The sequence below is a fragment of the Halichoerus grypus genome, chromosome 4, assembly GCF_964656455.1.
Source record: "Halichoerus grypus chromosome 4, mHalGry1.hap1.1, whole genome shotgun sequence".
In the NCBI taxonomy this organism is placed as follows: Eukaryota; Metazoa; Chordata; class Mammalia; order Carnivora; family Phocidae; genus Halichoerus; species Halichoerus grypus.
The window spans coordinates 12,283,014-12,303,385 of record NC_135715.1 but is presented as its reverse complement, the minus strand read 5'-3'; the positions used below and the strand labels follow the sequence as shown (position 1 = coordinate 12,303,385).

The window sequence follows — 20,372 nt, the reverse complement described above, 5'->3', positions numbered from 1 at the left end:
GTCATTTCAGCCTCCCACACCAAGTAACAGACAGGTTGTGGTTTCCCATGAACACTGAGCAAAACACAGTATTAACGTACCAACAGTCTAGCCTTTGATCCCATCAGTTGGGAGTGGGAAGTGACGGGCACTCTGGCTGGGGGGGACTGTGTGGCTGACCACAGGGCAGGTTCTCAGGCTCTGTCTCAAGGCCGGCAATACCCAGAAACTTGCTAGGTCAGGTTGCACCAACATAGTTGCAACCTACACCAATGCCAAGGGAATGACAAATGTGTTCTCCAAACTCTGTGCCTCCAGACTTGTTCCATGGGGTTAAGTCAGACACGCGAACGGGGACATGCATGCAGTCCCTGTGCATATAGGAAGACCACCAAAGACTAAGTCAGGAGAAGCTAACTTCATTATTTTCCTACACTGTGAGACCAGCTTGCTTAGTATGGGATCAAGCTTCACTGCAACATGTGATGGGCATTTGTGTCCACGACTCTAAGCAGAGCCTGGTCACGGAGCTTGCGTGCCACACACACACTGCTGATAGCCAGCTGTGGTCTTGGCTCAGACGATCCCACTACAGGCAACAGGGGCCATCCCGGCAGAGGGAGTGCTTGGCTGGCTGGAGACAGGACAGGGCAGGCAGCAAGCCGCTTCGGGTACTCCCCACACTGCCCTTTAATCCCTGGCAACTACTAACCTGCTTGTTCTCTGTTTCTGTAATTTTGTCATTTCCAGAATATTACATAAATGGAATCCTATCACATGCAACCTTTAGAACTGGCTCTTTTCACTCAGCGTAATTCCCGAGATTCACAGGTCGTCAGTCGTGTGTGTCAGGATCTCGTTCCATGTTCCTGCTGGGTGGCACTCCCTGCCCGGATGCACCACCACCCAGTTACCCGTCTGCCTCCTGAAGAGCATCCAGGTTGTTTCCAGGTTTTGGCTGTTCTATGAAGCTGCTATAAACATTTGTGCACAGGTTTTTGTGTAAGGATCTTGAGGTTTCATTTCTCGGGAACAAATGCCCAAGAGTGCACTTTGTGGGTCAAACGGTAGTTACCTACCTACTTGGCTTTTTAAGAAACTGCCAAGCTGTTTTTGCAGGGTGGCTGCACCGCTTTACTTTCCCACCAGCAATTTACGAGTGATCCAGTTTTTCCACATGCTCACCAGCACCTGGTGTTGTCACTATGCTTGAGTTTAGTCATTCTGACAGGTGCACAGTAATTTCTCATTGTGGCTCTGATTTGAGTTACCCTAACAGCTAATTCTGTTGGCCATTTTTTCATGGGCTTATTCGCCCCCTGCATATCCTTTCCAGGGAAATGTTTAAAGTCTCTTGCCCATGTTCTCATTGGATTTTTTTTTTTTTTTTTACTTTTGAGTTTTGAGTGTTCTTTATATGTTCTGGATGTAGTCCTTTGTCAGGTATATTGGTTTGCAAGTATTTTCTCCCAGTCTGTATTTTCATCCTCTTAACAGAATTCTCTCGGAGTGAAAGTTTTTACTTTTGATGAGCTTCAATTTTTCAGTTTGTCCTTTTATGGATCATGGTTTTGCCATCAAGTCTAGGCTCCCCATATTGGTGACCCCAGACACTCCAGGGATGGGACTGTCGCTAGGCCAGCCCGGAAGAAAGTTCTGGCTCGCTGCCACCACCCCAGCAGGGCTGTTGAGCCTCACTCCCCGTTCAGCCATTGCTGGTCGAGTGTGGGTGGGGCTGCAGTTTTCTATGGTGTTGGCTGGTGTAGAGCCACTGTTGCTTAAAAAATGTCTTGGTAGGGGTGCTGGGTGGCTCAGTCGGTTAAGCATCTGACTCTTGATTTCGGCTCAGGTCATGATCTCAGGGTCTTGAGATGGAGCCCCGCGTCAAGCTCCACGCTTAGTGCAGAGTTGGCTTGAGATTCTCTCCCTCTGCCCCTACCCCCACTCATGCACACACATGCTCTCTGTAAATAAATAAAATCTTAAAAAAAAAACCATTTGTCTTGGTAGGCTGCCCTTTCCTTCTTCCTTTGGCTAGACAGGGCAGGCTTCTGTTGTTCTTTTTTTCTTTTTAAATTGTGGTTAATTATGCATAATATGGAAGTTACCATTTTAAATCCTACAGTTCTGTGGTACTAAGTACATTCACATTGTTGTGTAGCCATCACCACCATCCATCTCCACATCTTCATCTTACCCAACTGAAACTCAGTACCAGTTAAACACTACTCCCCTTTCTCCTCCCTCCCCAGCCCCTGGCAACCCCGTCTACTTTCCGTCTCTATGAATTTGACTGCTCTAGATAGCTCATGTAAGTGGGATCATACAGTATTTGTCCTTTTGTGTCGACTTATTTCATCGACCATAATGTCCTCAAGGTTCGTCCATGCTGTAGCATGTGTCAGAATTTCCTTCCTTTTTAAGGCTGAATAATACTCTGTTGTATATGTATATCACATTTTGTTTACTCATTCATCCATCAATGGATACTTGAGTTGCTTCCACCTGTTGTGAACAATGCTGCTCTGGCCATGGATGTACAAACATCTGTTCAAGTCCCTACTTTCAATTCTTTTGGGCATATCTCAAAAAATGGAATTGTGGGATTATGTGGTAATTCTAGGTTTAATTTTTGAGGAACCACCATACTGTTTTCTGCAACAGCTGCACAATTTCACATTCCCACCAGCAATGCAAACGGTTCCAATTTCTTCACATCTTCACCAATTTTTCTTTTTTTTAATAATAGCCATCATAATGGGTGCGAAGCAGTGTTGGTCTTCTTTTTTTTCTTTTGTCTCTGCCTGTAGGTGTTTCCATGTTGTTGTTTTCTTTGGCTCCAAGTATGAGATGTAGGAGGCAAAACAAAACTGGGGAACTTAACACTCTATCCTTCTTTGGGTCCCAAGGTCCCTAGTTGGTCTGCTGCTTTCTTCACTGTACCTTCCAGAGTCTTATGGTCTTTTTTTAAATGTATTTAACATGTAAGATTTTTAGTTGTATTTAGAGGAAGGAATAGGAAAAGCCTATGTACTTTATATAGTAGATATACCATATCAAGGGAACCCTGAATCTCTTTAAATACACAGGTCTTCTCTCCATCTCCTTTTTTTTAACATGTTCTTCTGTGCCTGGTGTATCTGGGGGAGTTGGTGGTTAGACTTACATACTTCATCAGATTCAGGTTAGTTTTTGGCAAGACCCCATCATAGGTGGGGTGTGTACTTCTATCACAAGGCATATGATACCTTTTTGTCTTTCTTTGGTGATATTACTCCTTCATTAGTTACTAGTTTTCCTTTTTTAAATTTTTCTAGTATCATCATGAGCTCATGAATTTATGTATTTCCAATCCATTGCTATTATTATTCTTGTTGATGTCCACCCCATGTCTAGCTACTAGCTTGAAGGAGCTTCTTTACATTCTTTTGACAGTGACCCACGTATTTTTTTCAGTCCCTTGGATGTCTGGTATGAAAAGATGCTCCAGACTTATCTGGGACTATTTTTGCCCTAAATCTAGAGCCAGCCATTCTTCGGGGGAGCTCTGGATCCTTCTGGTAGGAATTTAGAGACCACAATTTGGGCACTTAGGGGTGCTCACCTGTTACTGGCTTGGTCATTGTTTTTAGGCCTTTTCTGTAAACCAAGCTAGGAAATAAGTGTATAATAAGTGTGCATTTAAGATAAATATATCATGAATTCAAGTTGTATTTTCACATCAAATGCAGAATGAAAGGGTTTTAATTTAACCTCTTTGGTCTTAAAGATGCAACTTTTTTCCTCTTATGCCAAAAACTTGGTTCCCAATGATATCAGCATAATTCCTCACTTACCTTCTCCAGTAATAAACATACAAGAGTCTCAGAATAACAATACAATGTCACAAAAACAATACACTACTTCCACAAACAGAACAATTACTGAAAATCATTTTTATTAGCAAGTCATTCACTTATTGCCACTATTTTTTTGACTGATTTTTTATTATTCTTCTTTATTATGTTCAATTAGCCAACATATATATCATTAGTTTTTGATGTAGTTGCCACTATTTTTGTCCTTTGGGTATATCCTACTAGGAATGCACAGTGAAATTCCTGTATCTTAAAGTCATTTGAAATAATTCCTTTGTGTTTATGCCACCAATTTGATATAGTTATGTTCATTCCATTTTGCTTTTAATTTTTAAGAATTAAAAAATTATTTTGATAATTATGTAAATATTCACATGGCTTTAAAGCCAAATCTATAAAGCAAATTATACTTGAACAGGTCAATCTTCTAACCCTATCCCCTATATATCATTCTGTCTCTTACCTTACAGTTAATAATTGCAAGTTTTGGTTTTCCTTTCCATCTAAAAAAACAGAAACAAAATCTACTTATGTATATATCATTCCCTTCTTAAATAATGGGTAACATACAATTCACTTTTCCCTGTCTTGTGGTTTTTACTTATTTCGAAAATCATTCCATAGCAGCATACAGAGATAGTCTTAGTTCTTTTTAATAGCTACATAGTACTCTATTGTGTGGATGTACTGTACTTTATGCAAATGGTCCCACTGATGGAAATTAAATGCTTTTATCAATGGAGTTTCTATACTGCGTAACTCCATCACATGATTAAACAAGTCCCTATGGAGGGGCCTTTCAAGTTACATCCCTATTCTCAGCAGCCTTCTCCATGCAAGGGGCTGGCTCTATGTATGTACAGTACCTAGAGCTGGTTAGTTCCCAGGTAGCAAATATTCCTGATAAGATACTAACTAGAGGTGTTTTTTGGTTTTTTTTTTTTTAAGATTTTATTTATTCATTTGGTGGTGGGGAGAGAGAGAGAGAAAGTGTGCACAAGCCGGGGATGGAGCAGAGGGAGAGGGAGAAGCAGGCTTCCCATTGAGCAGGGAGCCCGACGACGGCAGGCCTTGATCCCAGGACCCTGGGATCATGACCTGAGCCAAAGGCAGACGCTTAACCGACTGAGCCACCCAGGCGTCCCCAACTACAGTTTTAATTCCAAAGTTACTTCAAAAAATTTTCCTGAGGGAGAGTAAGGAGTTCCTGTTTACCAGGTACAGAGTTTCTGTCTGGGATGATGAAGTCAAGTTCTGCGGATGGATGGCTGCACAACACTGCACGTAATGCCACTCAACCGCAGACTTAAAAAATTATTAAAATGGTAAATTTTGTATGTATATTTCACCTCAATAAAATGCTACTTTACTGTGTAACTTTATACCAAAATAAAACTTTTATACATAAACTAAATGAGATTTTTAATTGGGTACAAATGTGCTTGGCTGCAGGGTCAACAGTAGATGTCCGCAGTGAGGAGAGGGCTCCTCTCTCCACTGTTGTAATAAATGAGGGCTGGTCACCTTCCAAGCTGAGTCATATCTGACATGGCATCTGTACAAATAACTCTCCAAGTTTAATGAAGAGATAGCAAGTTAGCACTTTCCAGACTTATGTTTATCTTACTACACGGTGACTTGAATTTTATGGTTTCTAAATGAGGCATTTATGACCAGGAAATCCAGCTCAGTGACAAAGGAGACAAACTGTTATATCCATTCCTGCTGATGTTAGAGTCAAGGTTTATTACACTGCACTGGGGAGGTCAGAGACTCGAGGCAAACTTACGTAGAGAATTTTCTTAAGCCCTAAATCTGGATCCACTAATTGATGGGCTGTAGACTCTGGTGCGTTGCCATCATGCTTCACCCTCTCTTCTTCATGACCTTGTTTCCACCCGTAAAATACAGCCTTACCACTGGCTGAGAATGTTTCAAAGACGCCAAAAGATCCTTGGCATCTGGGTGTTCAAGATGTGCATCACATTTTCTTTCCTCAACTGGTTAGTAAAAAGCAGCCTTTAAAACTCTTGAAGTAGGAAGAGCAGCTATTTTATTTTTTTGTGGAAAGACTCCTCTTCCTTTCATTACTGCAACTATATGGGGCTGGGTGACAATGAACTCACCTGCCAGTCACGGGGCACCCCAGAGGCAGGACCAGCACCTGCCACGAGAGCTCTTTGTGACGACGCAGGTCGCGGAGGGTGTGTGCACACATGGGTGCCAATGCACTGCTGGGATCAATGACCACCTTGTCTCCAGTATTCATCTCCAAAGCAAGCAAGGAAGCTGACAAAGATGGAACTCTTGATAGAGTTGAAGAGGAAAAGCCAGAGGCAAAACAGGGTGTCTATGCATATTTAGCAACAACTAGTAGAATTCAGAGCCAGACCATGGTGCAATAGTGCATTTAGGCAAATCCTCTGGCAGATCTGATGCACAGACCTGCCTCTTGAAATCTGTATCATGGAAACATACACAGGGGCAGACAAAATGCTATAATGATTCCCCATGCACCCAACCTCAACTTCAACAATTACCAACACTTGTCAATCTTGTTTCGTCTACCTACCCTCTTTCTTTCTCCTCCAGTATTTTAAAGCAAATTTCATATACCATGTTCTTTCACCCCCAAGGATTCCAATATCCTGTCCCTCCTAGGACTATTAAATAATGAATACCCAATATTCACTACCAGAAAATGAGCAATGTTATTTTTAATACAGATGGGGTACAGAATGTTTAATTACAGCAGGGCAGAGATTCTAGTTAAATAAAATTAAAAACCTTTATTTTTTCCAAATATAAAATTACTAAATTAATGTCTCAAATGAAAATATAACATGGTGAAAGCTTTAAGTTACACCACTATTCACCACAGGATTTATGATTTACCAATTACACACTCCACCACTTTGGCAAAAGGATGAAATTTTTAAAACAGTTTATAAACCTAACATAGCAAAGACTGTGTACATCTCCATATTGCACTTTTTTATGTACAAGGATAAAACAGGAAGGTCAAGTGTATTGTATATACTAAGAGCGGCACAAGTTTGTCACAACTGAACTTAATGCAGAAGCTGATGTGAGGAGTATTAAAAAATGTAGAAATGTAATACACGTATGTACAGAATGCGGAGACTGTATTAACAAACTCTATGTACATAACAATATACTGTACTACTTTTAAATTTTTAGCATAGTTTTGTTTGTTAATAGAGGCCTTTGGTTCTAAACTGCTTGACTAGTTTTAGGCTCACATAGTTTCTTAAGCTTTCATATTTTTTTAAATGCAAGTAGATGAGTATAAAAGCACTAAACCTCCTGGCTCACTGGTACAAAAGTTACAATGGTCAGTTCCCTTAGGTCATCAAAAACTAGTCACAAAAATAGTTCTTGTATTCAACCTGAATGTGCCACAGGAAAAAAATATTTTCAAGATTTTCCAGCTTAGCCTAGAGGCGGAGATTACTCCAGCCTCAATTTCAGTGCTACTGTCCCTGCTATGTACATTCCAGAACACTTGTTTTCTCTAGGCCATTTACTTTACTACTACTCTGTAAGGAAGAATAAAATTTCACTCCGGCTTAAGAGAGTCCACTACACACCTCTGTTAAGACAGAATGAAAACTTTGAATATTGCCAGCAAGATTTAAAAAAATATGTGTACCCTCTTATGACTCCTCTAGAAAATCTGCTACGAAATAGCACAGTTCTTTATTTCCTTTCTCTCCCATTCTCCTTCACTTCTCCTTGTGCTCGGTCTTCCCCATGTCTTGCATGAGCCCAGTGATTAGCTTTGGAAATCATCCTGAGTTTGCAAATGACAAGTCCCCACAGGTGGCCCATGAGGCAAAATCACACAACTGAGGACGAGCTGGTCATCCCGTGAACCATGGTGCTTGTTGGAGTCCCACTGATGGCATTGAAGATGTGAATGGAATTCGGTAAAACGCTCGTCTTCTCCTCCAGCGGGCAAATCTTGAGGCACAGAAACACAACATTACCCAAGTGTCATGCCCCTGATGATGTTTCTCAACGACAACGTCTATTCCCCAATGGTCACTGCTCCCCTGAATGATGGTATGCTCAGGGAGCTTGGCTTTGGCCGTTTGCAGAGGGACTGTGTCAGCTCAACTAGCAAGTGGCCTTTCTCAGATCAGGATTGCAAGGAGAAAGTCAAGCACAACAGGTTTTGTTTCCTTTACAAAGCCTTCTAGACTCACCAGATTATAAGGCGGTGAAGTCTATCTTACACATACTTGGCAGGGACACGACCTAGTCCCGCCCCTTGGAAAAGTCTTTTAAAAAATGAATCCTGAGCATCTGTTTCTCTATTGGCTCCTTTTCTCAGGGCCTTACGGATTTCCATCCTGGGAAGGAGATATAGCAGCTGCCTCTCTGACCCCTCACACTCAGTAATGCAGGGGAGAATTCTAAGGGCAAGACTTGACCTACTGCCAGGTGGCAACTGAGAAGAACATACACATTCGGAGGCTCCCCTGAAAAAGCCCAAAGCGAGTCTACTCCAGGTCACAACCCTTTTTTGCTTGAGGGTTAAAAAGAGTTTAATCTTCCCAGTTGTTGAGATAATGGAAAGTTCAAGGTGCAGTTTCGTAGAGCACAGCCCTGTGTTAAATGTCCAAGTAACATAGGAGTTTACTTCAACATTATCAGTCCATACGTTTTTCCTACTTTCATCTCTTCTCGTGCCAAATGCTGACACCCACTGCTCAAACTGTTATACAGGAATCTGCAAGCTGTGTGGAAAAGACCTCGAGCTTTCTCCAGAAACTTGTTTCCACGAGACCATCCCTTTCTGCTTAATTATTCACACATTTATTTCTTTCATCATTTCCATTTTTTTCTACTTTCCTAAAGGTCCAGAAGAGGGTGCCTCCCTTTGCACACACACTGTCCTCATGCCAACGTCTGCAGTTGTTCAAACACAATCCTAACTTTATGTGAGGCAGTCTATTGAGGTTCAGAAAAATAAAACTGAAAAATGACATTACCATCCCATCTGATTGTGTCAGCATGGAGGAGGGAAAAAAGCAAACAAGTGAGAGCTTAGACATTTAAGTTACTTTCCTGTGACAGAAATTTCCAAATTAGACCATCACATGATATGTTAACTGACACAAGTGGGCCTGGCTTCCATTTGCAAGACTGAAAGACCATTATGTGGGGAACAGACAGAAGTTGTTACATACGATGGAGGTGCTAACATTAATTATGAAGACTGGCACCATGACTCGGAAGAAGTCACTGTGGTTGATGGAGAACGGACCCCTGAGAAAGCAATACTCTTATCAGCCGCTCTCTGACATTCACTTGGCTGCCCAGCCAACTGTCCCCTCTGACTGCTGAGCCCACATTCATAATCCTACTGAAAGGAACTCCTACAGGAAGGTGATAGTGCAGTGTAACCGGGAAAGATGCCCATCACGACGGGGAGTAGCCATGAAGAATCCACTGGGGCAACCAGGTCAGTGGTACCCAGGTCAGTGGTAAATAGCCAAAAACTGAACAACTCTATTTTTTTAAGTGGCAAAAGACATTTAATGCCACAGAAAATTCCTTAAACTAGGCTGGGAAATCCTGGTCTTTCAAAGGATTGGGTGAATGAAAAAAATTTCCAGAAACAACATGGGTATTTCTTTCTTATGTGAGTTTTGTTTTGTTTTGAACTAGATTAGGGTGGGGAGGGACAGAGCTTTGGACCACGGCCACCTCTGAGAGTGACAAAAGGGAGGTGGGCGCTGCTCTCCTCTGGTCGTACTGGCTGGTATTAGGTGGGCGAGTTGTTAGCCATTCCCCAAGTAAACTGTGTTCAGAAAGGAGCAGCATGTAGCATGCTACATTCTTCTTCAGATACCAAAATTCTAGAAGGTTTAGGCCACTGCAGGGTATATTTGAGACCCCAACTAATGTGTGCTTGCTCAAAATGAGAACCCCAGCATGGCACCTACCTGCTCATGCATGATTTCAGAAAGCTCTTTCGCCATCTCCCTGTAGTTGGCCTTCATTTCTTCCTGGTACTCTAACTGGTCCTCTTTGATCAGCCGCTCATTTACCGCTAAGGCTTGACCACAAGCCTCCACAAATTGCCTAAAATGGTGTGAGAGAGGGAAATAAAGGCATGTTGAGGACAGAGTGAGTCCAACTGGTAGTATCTCTTTCTTGAATGAGCACAGAAATGACTGATATTTGAAGAGAGAAAGACATTTCCAGTGTGCTTTACCTGAAAACTTCTTTAAGCAACTTCACTTTGTTGTCAGGGTATCTTTTTGTGTTTGTGTCATCTAAGAAAGCTCGGGCATATGCTAGCGGGCCTGCGTTGACCTAGATAAAGAACAAAGATTTTAAATTACATTATAATAAAAATGACCATTATCACTGATTTGTTTCAGTTGGCAGGTTCTAAAAATGCCATCTGAGTTAGTCATGACCCCTGTCCTCAAGGAACTGACGGCCCAAAAGAGGAAACCACGAACAAAGCTTATGTTATTATATGTCATTTGATTTTTATCCACTCAGACATCATCAGGGCACTTGAGTGATGGCTCATTTTATGAAGAAAGAAGCCAAGTTTGGAAAACGGAACCATGTGTTCAAGGTTGAACCTCCAATAAGTAAAACACCTAAGATCAGAGCCCAAGTCTTCCAACTGGTATTTGTGCTACTCTACACTAGTGAGTTCAGTGAAAAACTGAAGAATATAGTATATTGGCCAGTTTTTAAAAACCAATTGTTCACCTCCTTGAACTGCGTAGAGGGCCATGAGCAAACTGACTTGCTACCTTCAAATGAAGTAACCATGTGAAGTGTGCTGGAACGCCAAAGATTAGGGGCATTTAGCAACAGGGGGAGTGAACCAGAGCCCTGCATCTCTCGATTCGCCAAGAAGAGTTCTCTGAAGCTGGGTAGGTCAGGATACATGGGAATGTGGAGAGCAGGAAGGTTAGACCCACTGGGTGGGAAGGAGAAAGTCCCAGTGAGAAACAATTACTGCATCACTTTTCCTGCAAGGTCTGGTGGGCTCAGAAGGCAAGTAAGTAGGGAGGGCTGTCTGCTCTGTCAGTGTTGATGAAGGAACTGGGCTGTGGTTCTGATCCACGGTGGGCAGGACTTGTGTGGTAATGGCAGGAGAACCAGAGGTGGGGAGACAGAGGGCCACGGTGGTGGGAAGTGGGCCCTCTGAGACGAACAGCTAGCTAACCTTCGGTGGCGACTGCAGGTGTCATCACACTGGTGTTGTGTGGGGAACGATGTTAATGACCTGGACATGACCCAAATGACTAATTATCCAAAATGACACAATCCACTCAATTTTAAGGATATACAAAGAGGAAAGTTGATAAGACTTCGAAAGGTCTAACAAAGCCAGATCTTGGAGCACAGAGTCACACAGCCACCCTGATGGCTCTGTCCTATATAAGAGCAACCCCAGCGAGGCCCTTGGTGAAAGAATTACAGAAATAAAATGGTAAAGTTAATTTCCTCTGGCTGCAACTTTGTTGTTATCTTAGTGGGCACACATGTATAAAAATCTCCTCATCATGGAATGATGATCTTTGCTTTTTAAGATGATTGGGTATTTACTTATGTTTTAAAGATTTACTTATTTATTTGAGAGAGAGAGAGAAAGAGAATGCAGGGGGAGAGGCAGAGGAAGAGGGAGAGAGAAACTCAAGCAGACTCCCCATAGAGCGCAAAGCCTGACGCGGGGCTCGATCTCAAGACCCTGAGATCAGACCTGAGCCAAAACCAAGAGTCAGACACTCAATTGACTGCGCCACCCAGGTGCCCTGATGATTGGCTATTTATAACTCTAAGGCCACTGTCAAATGGAAGGGCACATTTTGCCCTTTAGAAAGCTCAACCTGTCCAGCCACACCCTTTACTGGCGCCCATACCCCTCTGCTCGCGTTCTGATAGAGGATGTTCCTAGGCTATGTCACTGAGTGGTTTTGTTTTTTAGCTGTAGAAAATTGTGGACTCTGACCCCATTATGTAATCATGTTGCCGGAATGTTTATCATACTCACTTGATAACTTATTTTGGTACTTAAGTCTTTCAGGGCATGAGGTAAGAGGTTGAAACATCTGTAAGTACTTTTGTTTTTTTTTTTTTTAAGATTTTATTTATTTGAGAGAGAGAATGAGATAGAGAGAGAGAGCATGAGAGGGAGGAGGGCCAGAGGGAGAAGCAGACCCCCCGCTGAGCAGGGAGCCCGATGCGGGACTCGATCCAGGGACTCCAGGATCATGACCTGAGCCGAAGGCAGTCGCTTAACCAACTGAGCCACCCAGGCGCCCTGTAAGTACTTTTGTGGTGAAGGACATTTCAAAAACGTTAGGCAACAACCCAGTGTGGATTTGATAAAAAGGTGACAAGAACTGATTTCAAAAAATGAACCAAAAAACCCCTAAAACTTAGATATTACAATCCAAATGCAACTTTCATAAATGTACCATTTTGAAAGAGAAAAGAATTAGATATAAGGATATGTGTATGTGTGTATGTAAAATATATGCTAGAATTATTTGTATATACTTAAAAATCAATAAAGCAAGAAGCATACTAATCACTGGAAGGAGGTGATTTAACATTTACTAATTTCCTAGGAAATCACATAAGTAAAATACTATTTTGAAGTATGATATACAAACCAAAAGGTACATATGAGTGTATAGCTTATTGAATTTTCACAACTGAACACATATATATAATCAGTACTTAGATCAAAAATTATCTTTTCCATAAATGGTGCACATTGCTTGGACAGCTACTCTGAAAAAAATATATCTTGACTCTTATCTGTTACCACATACAAAAATCAAATCTAGATGGATTGCAGATCTATACAGGAATGCCAAACAAAGGAAGGAAACATAGAACATTTCTGAGACAGATTTTAGAACCAAGTTCTTACTGAGGACACAAAAATGCTACCAAGTAAGGAAAAATGAATTAATTGAGTTATATTAAAATGAAGAATTTCTGCTAATCAAAACACACCATTAAGAGAGTGAAACTTAAGGTACTTTTTCAGAAATAATTTTCATAGAAACCAGAAAACATACATCTTACAAGGAAACCTACAGCTTCTTTATATTTAAAAGAGTCTTAATGCTTCTGGTTAGGCCCCTGGAATTCCCCAAATTGAAAGAACAGGTTAATATGGAGAGCTGGCTCCAGCCCCTAGCAGAAAGCTCAGTGGATACTCTTACAAGGGGGGTTGGGTGGGGGCCCTCAGTCTACTGCCCTCCCCTTCCCCCCCCCGGTATCAGGAGAAACCACACAGATACTGGAAGGTAAATGGGATCACCAGGTAAGCGACACTCGACCTGGCTGGACTTGAAATTTACCAAGATCCAGATGAGCCTTTGCACCTGTTACCCTTGGTTTGCTCTGTCCAGTGCTCGCTCACCTGAACACTCACGCTGCCTTGCAGTTTGAGCTGCAGTTTGATCATGTCCACTTCGGCTGATGAGCACAGCTGCCGGAGCTCGGCCACCTTCTTGCTCATCTCGTCAATGGCCACTTCGATGGGGTTGAGGTCGGTGTGGTGCTGGTACATGACGGGGATCCGCTTCTTCACATAAGGGAAGCAGTGTATTGCTGTGGAGGAAGGAGTCCCAGAATCATTCTGCAGCTTGCACAATCTTTACTGTTACTGAGGCAGAAGTACTTAATATTCTCATTTTAGAGTTAAGGAACCCAAAGCTTGCCAAAGGCACAGGCCAGTATTTTGTGGAACCAGACTATTGTCTTCCTTTATCACTGCGTATATTTAATGACAGGCTGTATCATGTGAAGTCAAGAGAGCTGGGTCCTTGTTAACCTTTAATGTGAGAAGCGTGTGTTTGAAGAAATCACTTTATCATTCCCTGCTCAGTTTTCTTAACCATAAATGCTTTACCTTCCTTGGAAGTTGTGAGATCTGAAAGAGCTAGTAGGTAAAAGATGGCTTGGAAGATATAAAGAACAGTACACAGTTCTGAGATATCACAGATTTTAAGTCCAGAAAACTGTTCCATAAACATATCCTTGAGAAAATTCATTTCTCTATAGAACTTTGAATCACATGCTTGAGTCTGCACAAACCAGAGAAATCCATGAAAAATAACAAGTGAGAATATATTTCCCAGCAAAGTATTTTATGAACCAGAAATTCACACACTAATAATAAGGTATTTTGAAACATAAATGAATAAAAAACAGAAATAAGGAAGCCTGCTTCTCCCTCTCCCACTCCCCCTGCTTGTGTTCCCTCTCTCGCTGTGTCTCTCTCTGTCAAATAAACAAAATCTTAAAAAAAAAAAAAACAGAAACAAAAATATTTACTTCTCTTATGCTTTTTTTTCCTACAAAAAGCCAATCAGTATTTTTTTCATTTATCATAACAAGATACCTGAAGCTATCAACACCAAAGAGTTAGTTTAAAAATGAAGAAAAACAGATGGTTCTAATTTGGGTCTGTTTCACATTTTTTAACTTGTTGCTTTACATGATGTATAAATATCTATAATACCTTTATTTAATATATATATTTATGGATGGACATAATATATATGCTTAATAGCTTATTTTATTTTTTAACTAGCAAAGGTAAGGTGGGCATGTTGTTTTGGCTCACTATTTAGTACGTGGCTGGGGAGAGTTCACGTAGGATAAAATGAGAAAACAGGGCCAGTGCCATTTAGCACACAGTTCGGATGGACCACCCAGAGTCTAGAACAGCGGGAGGTGTCCAGCCTGCTGCGGCCTCAGCTGTCACACCCTCACAGGCCTGTTCTAGTCCCTACATGTTTTTTTTTTTTAAGCCAATCTAAGGCCAAAGGTCTATGTCTCCTATTTCTTCTGCAGTCCTTGTGATACAGCTTTTGAGCAGCAGCACTGGGATTATAAGTCCTCTTTGAACCTAACACTTCTTTGCTAGTGAGACAAGAACTGGGCGTGGCTGGATGTGCACAGAAAGCACTTCAGAGGTGAGCGTCCTTGCAGTGGATTTGTACGAAGTACTGTGGAAGTGTTTCATGAGGCTAATAGCCATATCAAAAAACACGTGGTTAGTGTAATCACAGTATTTTTGAGTGCTGCAGCTTGCACAATCTTTACTGTTACTGAGGCAGAAGTACTTAATATTCTCATTTTTTTAATTGTTTAAGAGAGAAAAACTAATTGTTTAAGAGAGAAAAACTAATTCCAAGGATGTTTGTGAGGTGTCCACGGACTATACGGATTTCACTCGGTGTGAAAGTCCTGAGTCCTGTGGTGGTAACTGGAGACGTAGAGGAGCGAAGGAGAGCCCGATAATACAGAAAATGCAGAGCCTGTACCTGAGCCCCCCAGGCCCATGGGAGCTGGGATGCCCTCTGCCTTCCTTTCGGGCCCCATCTTTCCTCCTCTCCCTCAGAGTCACTCAGCTCCAGCCACGCCAGCCTGCTGGTCGTCCCCTGAATGTGCTGGGTACAAGCAGCCCCGCCACTGACCTTGGCCCTGACAGCCCTTCTCCCTCCAGATGTTTGCATGGTCTACCCCCTTACCTCCTTCAAGTCTGGACTGAAGTGTCACCTCCTCAGTGAGGCCTCCCCGGGCTGGCCCATTTAAACTGCAACCCTCCCCAGTCAACCTCACGTTTGCTCTCCCTTTGCTTTTGTCTAGAACACACATTCACTTCCAACACAGGTATGTTCACCATTACGTGTACTGCTTACTATCTGTCTCCTTCTGCTGGAAGGTCAACTGCGGAGACCTCTGTTTTGTTACTACGCCAGGCTGGAACACTGCCAATGCTCCACACATTTTGTTGAATTCATGAATGTGTTACTGCCCAAGTGGCTAAATGAAAGAGCAAAGTGGCCTGGAAGGTAGAGAATTAGATGACTGACTGAGCGAGTCATCATGTTACTAAAAAAATGACCGGCCCTTGTGCTGGGCAGCCCCTCCAGAAGGAGGATGAGGAGAGGTGGCTGAGACGTGTGGCTGCCTGAACAGGCTGGTGGGCCTGAACAGAACGCGAAGAGCAGGAGACTATTTCTGCCCCTGGTGGGAGTCTGGGAGGATTTGGAAGACTCTGGAATAGTGACTGGAAAGAACCTCTACAGCAGGAGTTCTACAACAGGAGGTGAGGAGGGGGTCAGCAAGGGGCCTGCAGGGTGATCACTAGGTTTTCCCAATGATCCCACAACTGCAGCGCACTGCCTGACCTATCCAGGGAAGTGAGCCCTTGCCGGGTTCCGAGGGCAGGGAGAGCCAGGGCTCCCCCACAACTTGGACGGTCAGAGGTCTGGTTTGAAGCAAAGCAATGAAGAACCTAAAGGATTAATAACTAAGGGAAAACTCTCAAGTTCAAAGTCTTCAGAATATCCTGGTCTGTGTATCTTTAACTGGAGGTTGATATAGAACTTATGTGCTTTTAAAGATTTTATTTATTTATTTACTTATTTATTTTTTAAATTTATTTACGTAGTTAGAGCTCACACAAGTGCGGGGAGAGAGATAGGGAGAATCCCAAGCAGACTCCCCACTGAGCGTGGATCCCAGTGAACGCTATCTCACGACCCTGCGATCATGACCTGAGCCGAAATCAAGAGCTGAACACCTAACTGACTGAGTGACCCAGGCGCCCCTAGCTTATGTGTTTTTAGTAGCATTTTTCAACCGTTCTCTAAATCTTCATGCTACCCAAAAACTATGCTTTTGATATTTTGAGATCGTTCAGGGTAAAAACTGTACTTTTTTTTTTTTTTTTTTTTTGGTGTTTTGTTGTACTGTAATATCCTCTGGCTCATCAGCAGCCTTAAAAGGCAAGGGGCTCAATGGTGAATAAGATCCAGCATAATCCAGCAAAATAAAGTACATTCTTTCCCCTCCTGGGTATAATTTACAAAGTTCTTTAACACAAGATGGATAGTGTAACCCTCATTTTATAGATGAGGAAAGTAAGGCATAGGGAGAGGGTAAGTGACTTGCCCAAGATCACACAGTTGAGTACGGACCCAGCTCTGCAGGGACCCAGGCCCAGGCTCTATTCTGCCCACAGGTTCTCATCCTCACAGCCGAGCCAATGACCTGGGAGGCTATTCACCTCTCTCTGCGGTGGTGATACTCTCTATTCTTTTCTGGCAGGCAGGGAGCTTGGCTCTTGTTTAGCTAATCAAAAATACTTCTGTGACCAAATGGTAAACTGTAACCCTGAAGAGAATCTGGCCAGAAAACACCCTATGGTAATAACTGTTTATGGATCAGTAATGCTACCTGAGCAGACTCATCCTAATAAAAAATCCTAACCCTGACTTATCAGTGAACTTGGTTTATTTTGAAGCAGCAATGCTCAAACAGAAGAGGCACCAGAATCACCCAGGGGCTTGTTCAACACAAGCCCCAAACCCAGAGTTTCTGATTCAGGAGGGCTGGGTGGGGCCCAAGAATCTGTGTTTCTGCTAAGTTCCCAGGTGATGCTGATGCTGCAGGTCCAGGATCAGTGTGATAAGCACTGATTTAAAGTCATAACAGCTAGAGAGATACATATCCTAAGCTAGCAAAGTGACTCCACCTAAAAATGGAGTTGTCTTGTCTAGTAAGAAGAATTTGCTGCGTGTCCATTAGAAAAACAACTCACTCACATCTGGGGAGGGGACACCACTGTCGAGGACAATACTCTTTGTGTTTTACATGTTATCTTTACTCTAAAAGCAGGAGTAGGGACCCTTTAAGAATGCAGGCTTTTTATTTTTTATTTTAACTTTTATCTCAGTTCCTTCCTAGGAAGGGTAAAAAATTCTCTGTGATATGCTGTTCCGAGGTATTTTACAATGAGTCATAGTCTTGGGTAATAGCTTTACTGAGATACAAATTCACCCATTGAAAGTGTCCAATTCAATGGTGAGAGCAGAGCCGCATGTGAAATGCAGCATCTTAACGGTGTTCCTTCCACTCGTCATTACAGGGTTCCATATTAGTGGCCAGGCAGAACACCCAGCAACATCGACTTCAGGACAAGCAATGGGCACCTTCCTGGTTCAGCTTAATGATCACTCTTTGAAACAGTGGACATAGACACACCTGGCTTTCTGAGCAGGCCTCCTCACTGATTTTTTTTTTTTTAAGTCAAGAAAGTGTTCTCTTTTGGGTTATTTCAGTCATGCTACTGACTCTAACCTAAGAGTGGATGATCCAGCTCCCCCAGAGAAGGTAAAAATGACTCCCAGATGACTCTACACTGTCAGGAACTGGGAAATGATGCAAAACACATTTCTGAGAATGGGTTATCGATGGTTACAGTGTCAAAGAATCTATTAAAACTCAGTCACAGCCTAATGGATAGCCTCTGAGTGTAGTGAGCTTCCTTGCAGTGGAGGTATTCAAGCTGAGGTTGGCCAGCCACTCTCAGAGATGAGGTGGAAGGACTCCAGCCTCATATCCCATTTATTCACTCAGCCTACAATCCCCGAGCAGGTTCATGCTGGGACCTATGTGATAAAGATACATAAGGGGTCCCTTCCTGTGAAGGAGACATGGAACTGTGTGCAGGGGCTCTTGGGGCCCTGGGCCTAGAGAGGCCTAGAGAGGGGTCCACATGGGTTTCAGAAGGAGCCTGTAAATCACCTGAAATTGTGTGCAAATGCACTCTGAGGAGATAAGGGCCCACTATTTTCATCAGATTCTAAAAAGGGTCAGTGACTTGATTTTGGATATGAACTTATGGTCTAGTAGTAGAAGAAAGTGCTAACAGATAAGTACAAAAATGCCAGGAGTATTCCAAAGTAAGCATTAGATAAATGTTAAACTGAAATGGACATGTGAGGAAAGTTAACGAAGCTTGAAGGGCCTTTCATTCTAGAAGTTTCTGGATCCCTTGTGGAGAGCTCTTTATCTTGGTGTCCAGGCTAACGTCTGTCTGGACGTGATTCTTCAAGGAAGAAGCCGGGGAAACTGTACCTGTCAGTATGGTGCGCCGTTTGCACTGCTCTTCAACGCCGCCCTGCCTCTTCCCAGTCTGAGTGAAGGGCATCTCAAACATGAAGCGGCGAATGTTATGGGACCTCTCAAACTCCGTCTTCCTTTCTTGCAATTCTTTCTCATCAAAGAATGGAACCACATGAGTCACCTGGATGTATGCATACTTGGAATCCAGATCCTTAGGGTTGACCTTTAAATGAATTAACAAAATGGGAGATTGGTGCTATTTGAAGGACTCTTTCCAAGCATCCCTAAGCTTGTCTTTCCACTTTTTATTAATAAAGGATTTGGAGGGGCGCCTGGGTGGCTCAGTCGGTGAAGCGTCCGACTCTTGATTTTGGCTCAGGTCATGATCTCAGGGTTGTGGGATCGAGCCCTCCCGCCACCCTCCCCCCACCCCATCCCTCAGTTAGCTCCACTCCACACTACTCAGCCGGGAGTCTGCTTGTCCTTCTCCCTCTGCCCCTCCCTGTACTCACACGTGCGGACGCACTCTCTCTCATATACATACATAAATAAAATCTTTTAAAAAAAGAAATAAAAGATTTGGAAAAATTTAGAAAAGTTGAAATAGTACAACAGTCACATACTCACAACTTAGAACAATTGCTAATGCTTTGTTTCAAATACACACGTGCATATACACATATGTGGATGGATACTTAGACATATAGACATTTTTTTTAAGCTGAACCATTTCAAAGTGGTATCCATCATGCCACTTCAGCCAGCATCTCCTAAACATGAGGACATTCTCCTTCGTGATCATAATATACTATACTTAATAAAATTAACTTAATTCCGTAATTATCACTCAGTACACAGTCCATTAAAGTTTCTCAAATGTGGCTATTTGTGTTTGAACCAGAATCTAATCAATGATCAGATGTAATCTAGAATTCTCCACCTTTTTTTCATGACATTGAATTTTTTTTAAGACATCACACTAGTTTTCTTGCTGAATAACTCCCTGTGTGGATTTTTCTGCTGGTTCAGGAACTGTATTTTTACATATTTGGCTTAGAGGGAAAAGTGTTTATTTTAGTAATAATGCTGAACACCTAGAACCTCAAATTATAATTAATCTGTAGAAAGATTAGATGTAAACAGACGTGGATGAATTTTTTTTTTTTTTTTTTAAAGATTTTATTTATTTATTTGACAGAGAGAGACACAGCGAGAGAGAGAATACAAGCAGGGGGAATGGGAGAGGGAGAGGGAGAAGCAGGCTTCCCGCGGAGCAGGGAGCCCGATGCGGGGCTCGATCCCAGGACTCTGGGATCATGACCCGAGCCGAAGGCAGACGCTTAACGACTGAGCCACCCAGGCGCCCCCAGACGTGGATGAATTAATTTAATACAGATACAGACTAAGACTCATCTAACCGGAAGTTTAGCTCCTGATTGACTCAGCACATAAATGCTTTTAGAACTGCATTGCTAACATCTGTGATGTACCAGAACATGAAACACAGGCATTTCCCACACAAGCACAATAGCTAATTTATTAGGGAGACAAGTCAATTTTGCACAAATGAATTGTATTTAAGCTTGTAGAGCA

At 42.4% G+C, this 20,372-nt stretch overlaps 1 protein-coding gene and 1 long non-coding RNA gene across 24 annotated transcripts in view; one reads left to right on the top strand and one right to left on the bottom strand.

Moving 5' to 3' along the window:
* Positions 1-20,372, bottom strand: part of DOCK9 (dedicator of cytokinesis 9) — a 327,271-nt gene that overhangs the window by 36,074 nt on the left and 270,825 nt on the right. For 14 of the 23 annotated variants that reach the window (XR_013446892.1, XM_078070150.1, XM_078070157.1 and 11 more), the window contains 4 exons: positions 18,792-19,002; positions 13,276-13,466; positions 10,084-10,184; positions 9,812-9,950 (listed from right to left, as the gene is read on the bottom strand). Coding sequence is in view for 22 of the 23 variants with exons in the window: in XM_078070150.1 (XP_077926276.1) it covers positions 9,812-9,950; positions 10,084-10,184; positions 13,276-13,466; positions 18,792-19,002 (642 nt within the window). In the remaining variant the exon portion in view is untranslated. Of the gene's footprint in view, positions 1-6,523; positions 8,863-9,811; positions 9,951-10,083; positions 10,185-13,275; positions 13,467-18,791; positions 19,003-20,372 lie in introns of those variants that run through there. The other 9 variants (XM_078070161.1, XM_036121910.2, XM_036121072.2 and 6 more) reach the window with 2 other exon arrangements.
* LOC144381556 (uncharacterized) overlaps positions 9,177-20,372 on the top strand; it is a 28,447-nt gene continuing 17,251 nt past the window's right edge. The window contains exon 1 of the long non-coding RNA XR_013446893.1: positions 9,177-9,327. This is a non-coding gene — a long non-coding RNA (uncharacterized LOC144381556). The remainder of the gene's footprint in view (positions 9,328-20,372) is intronic.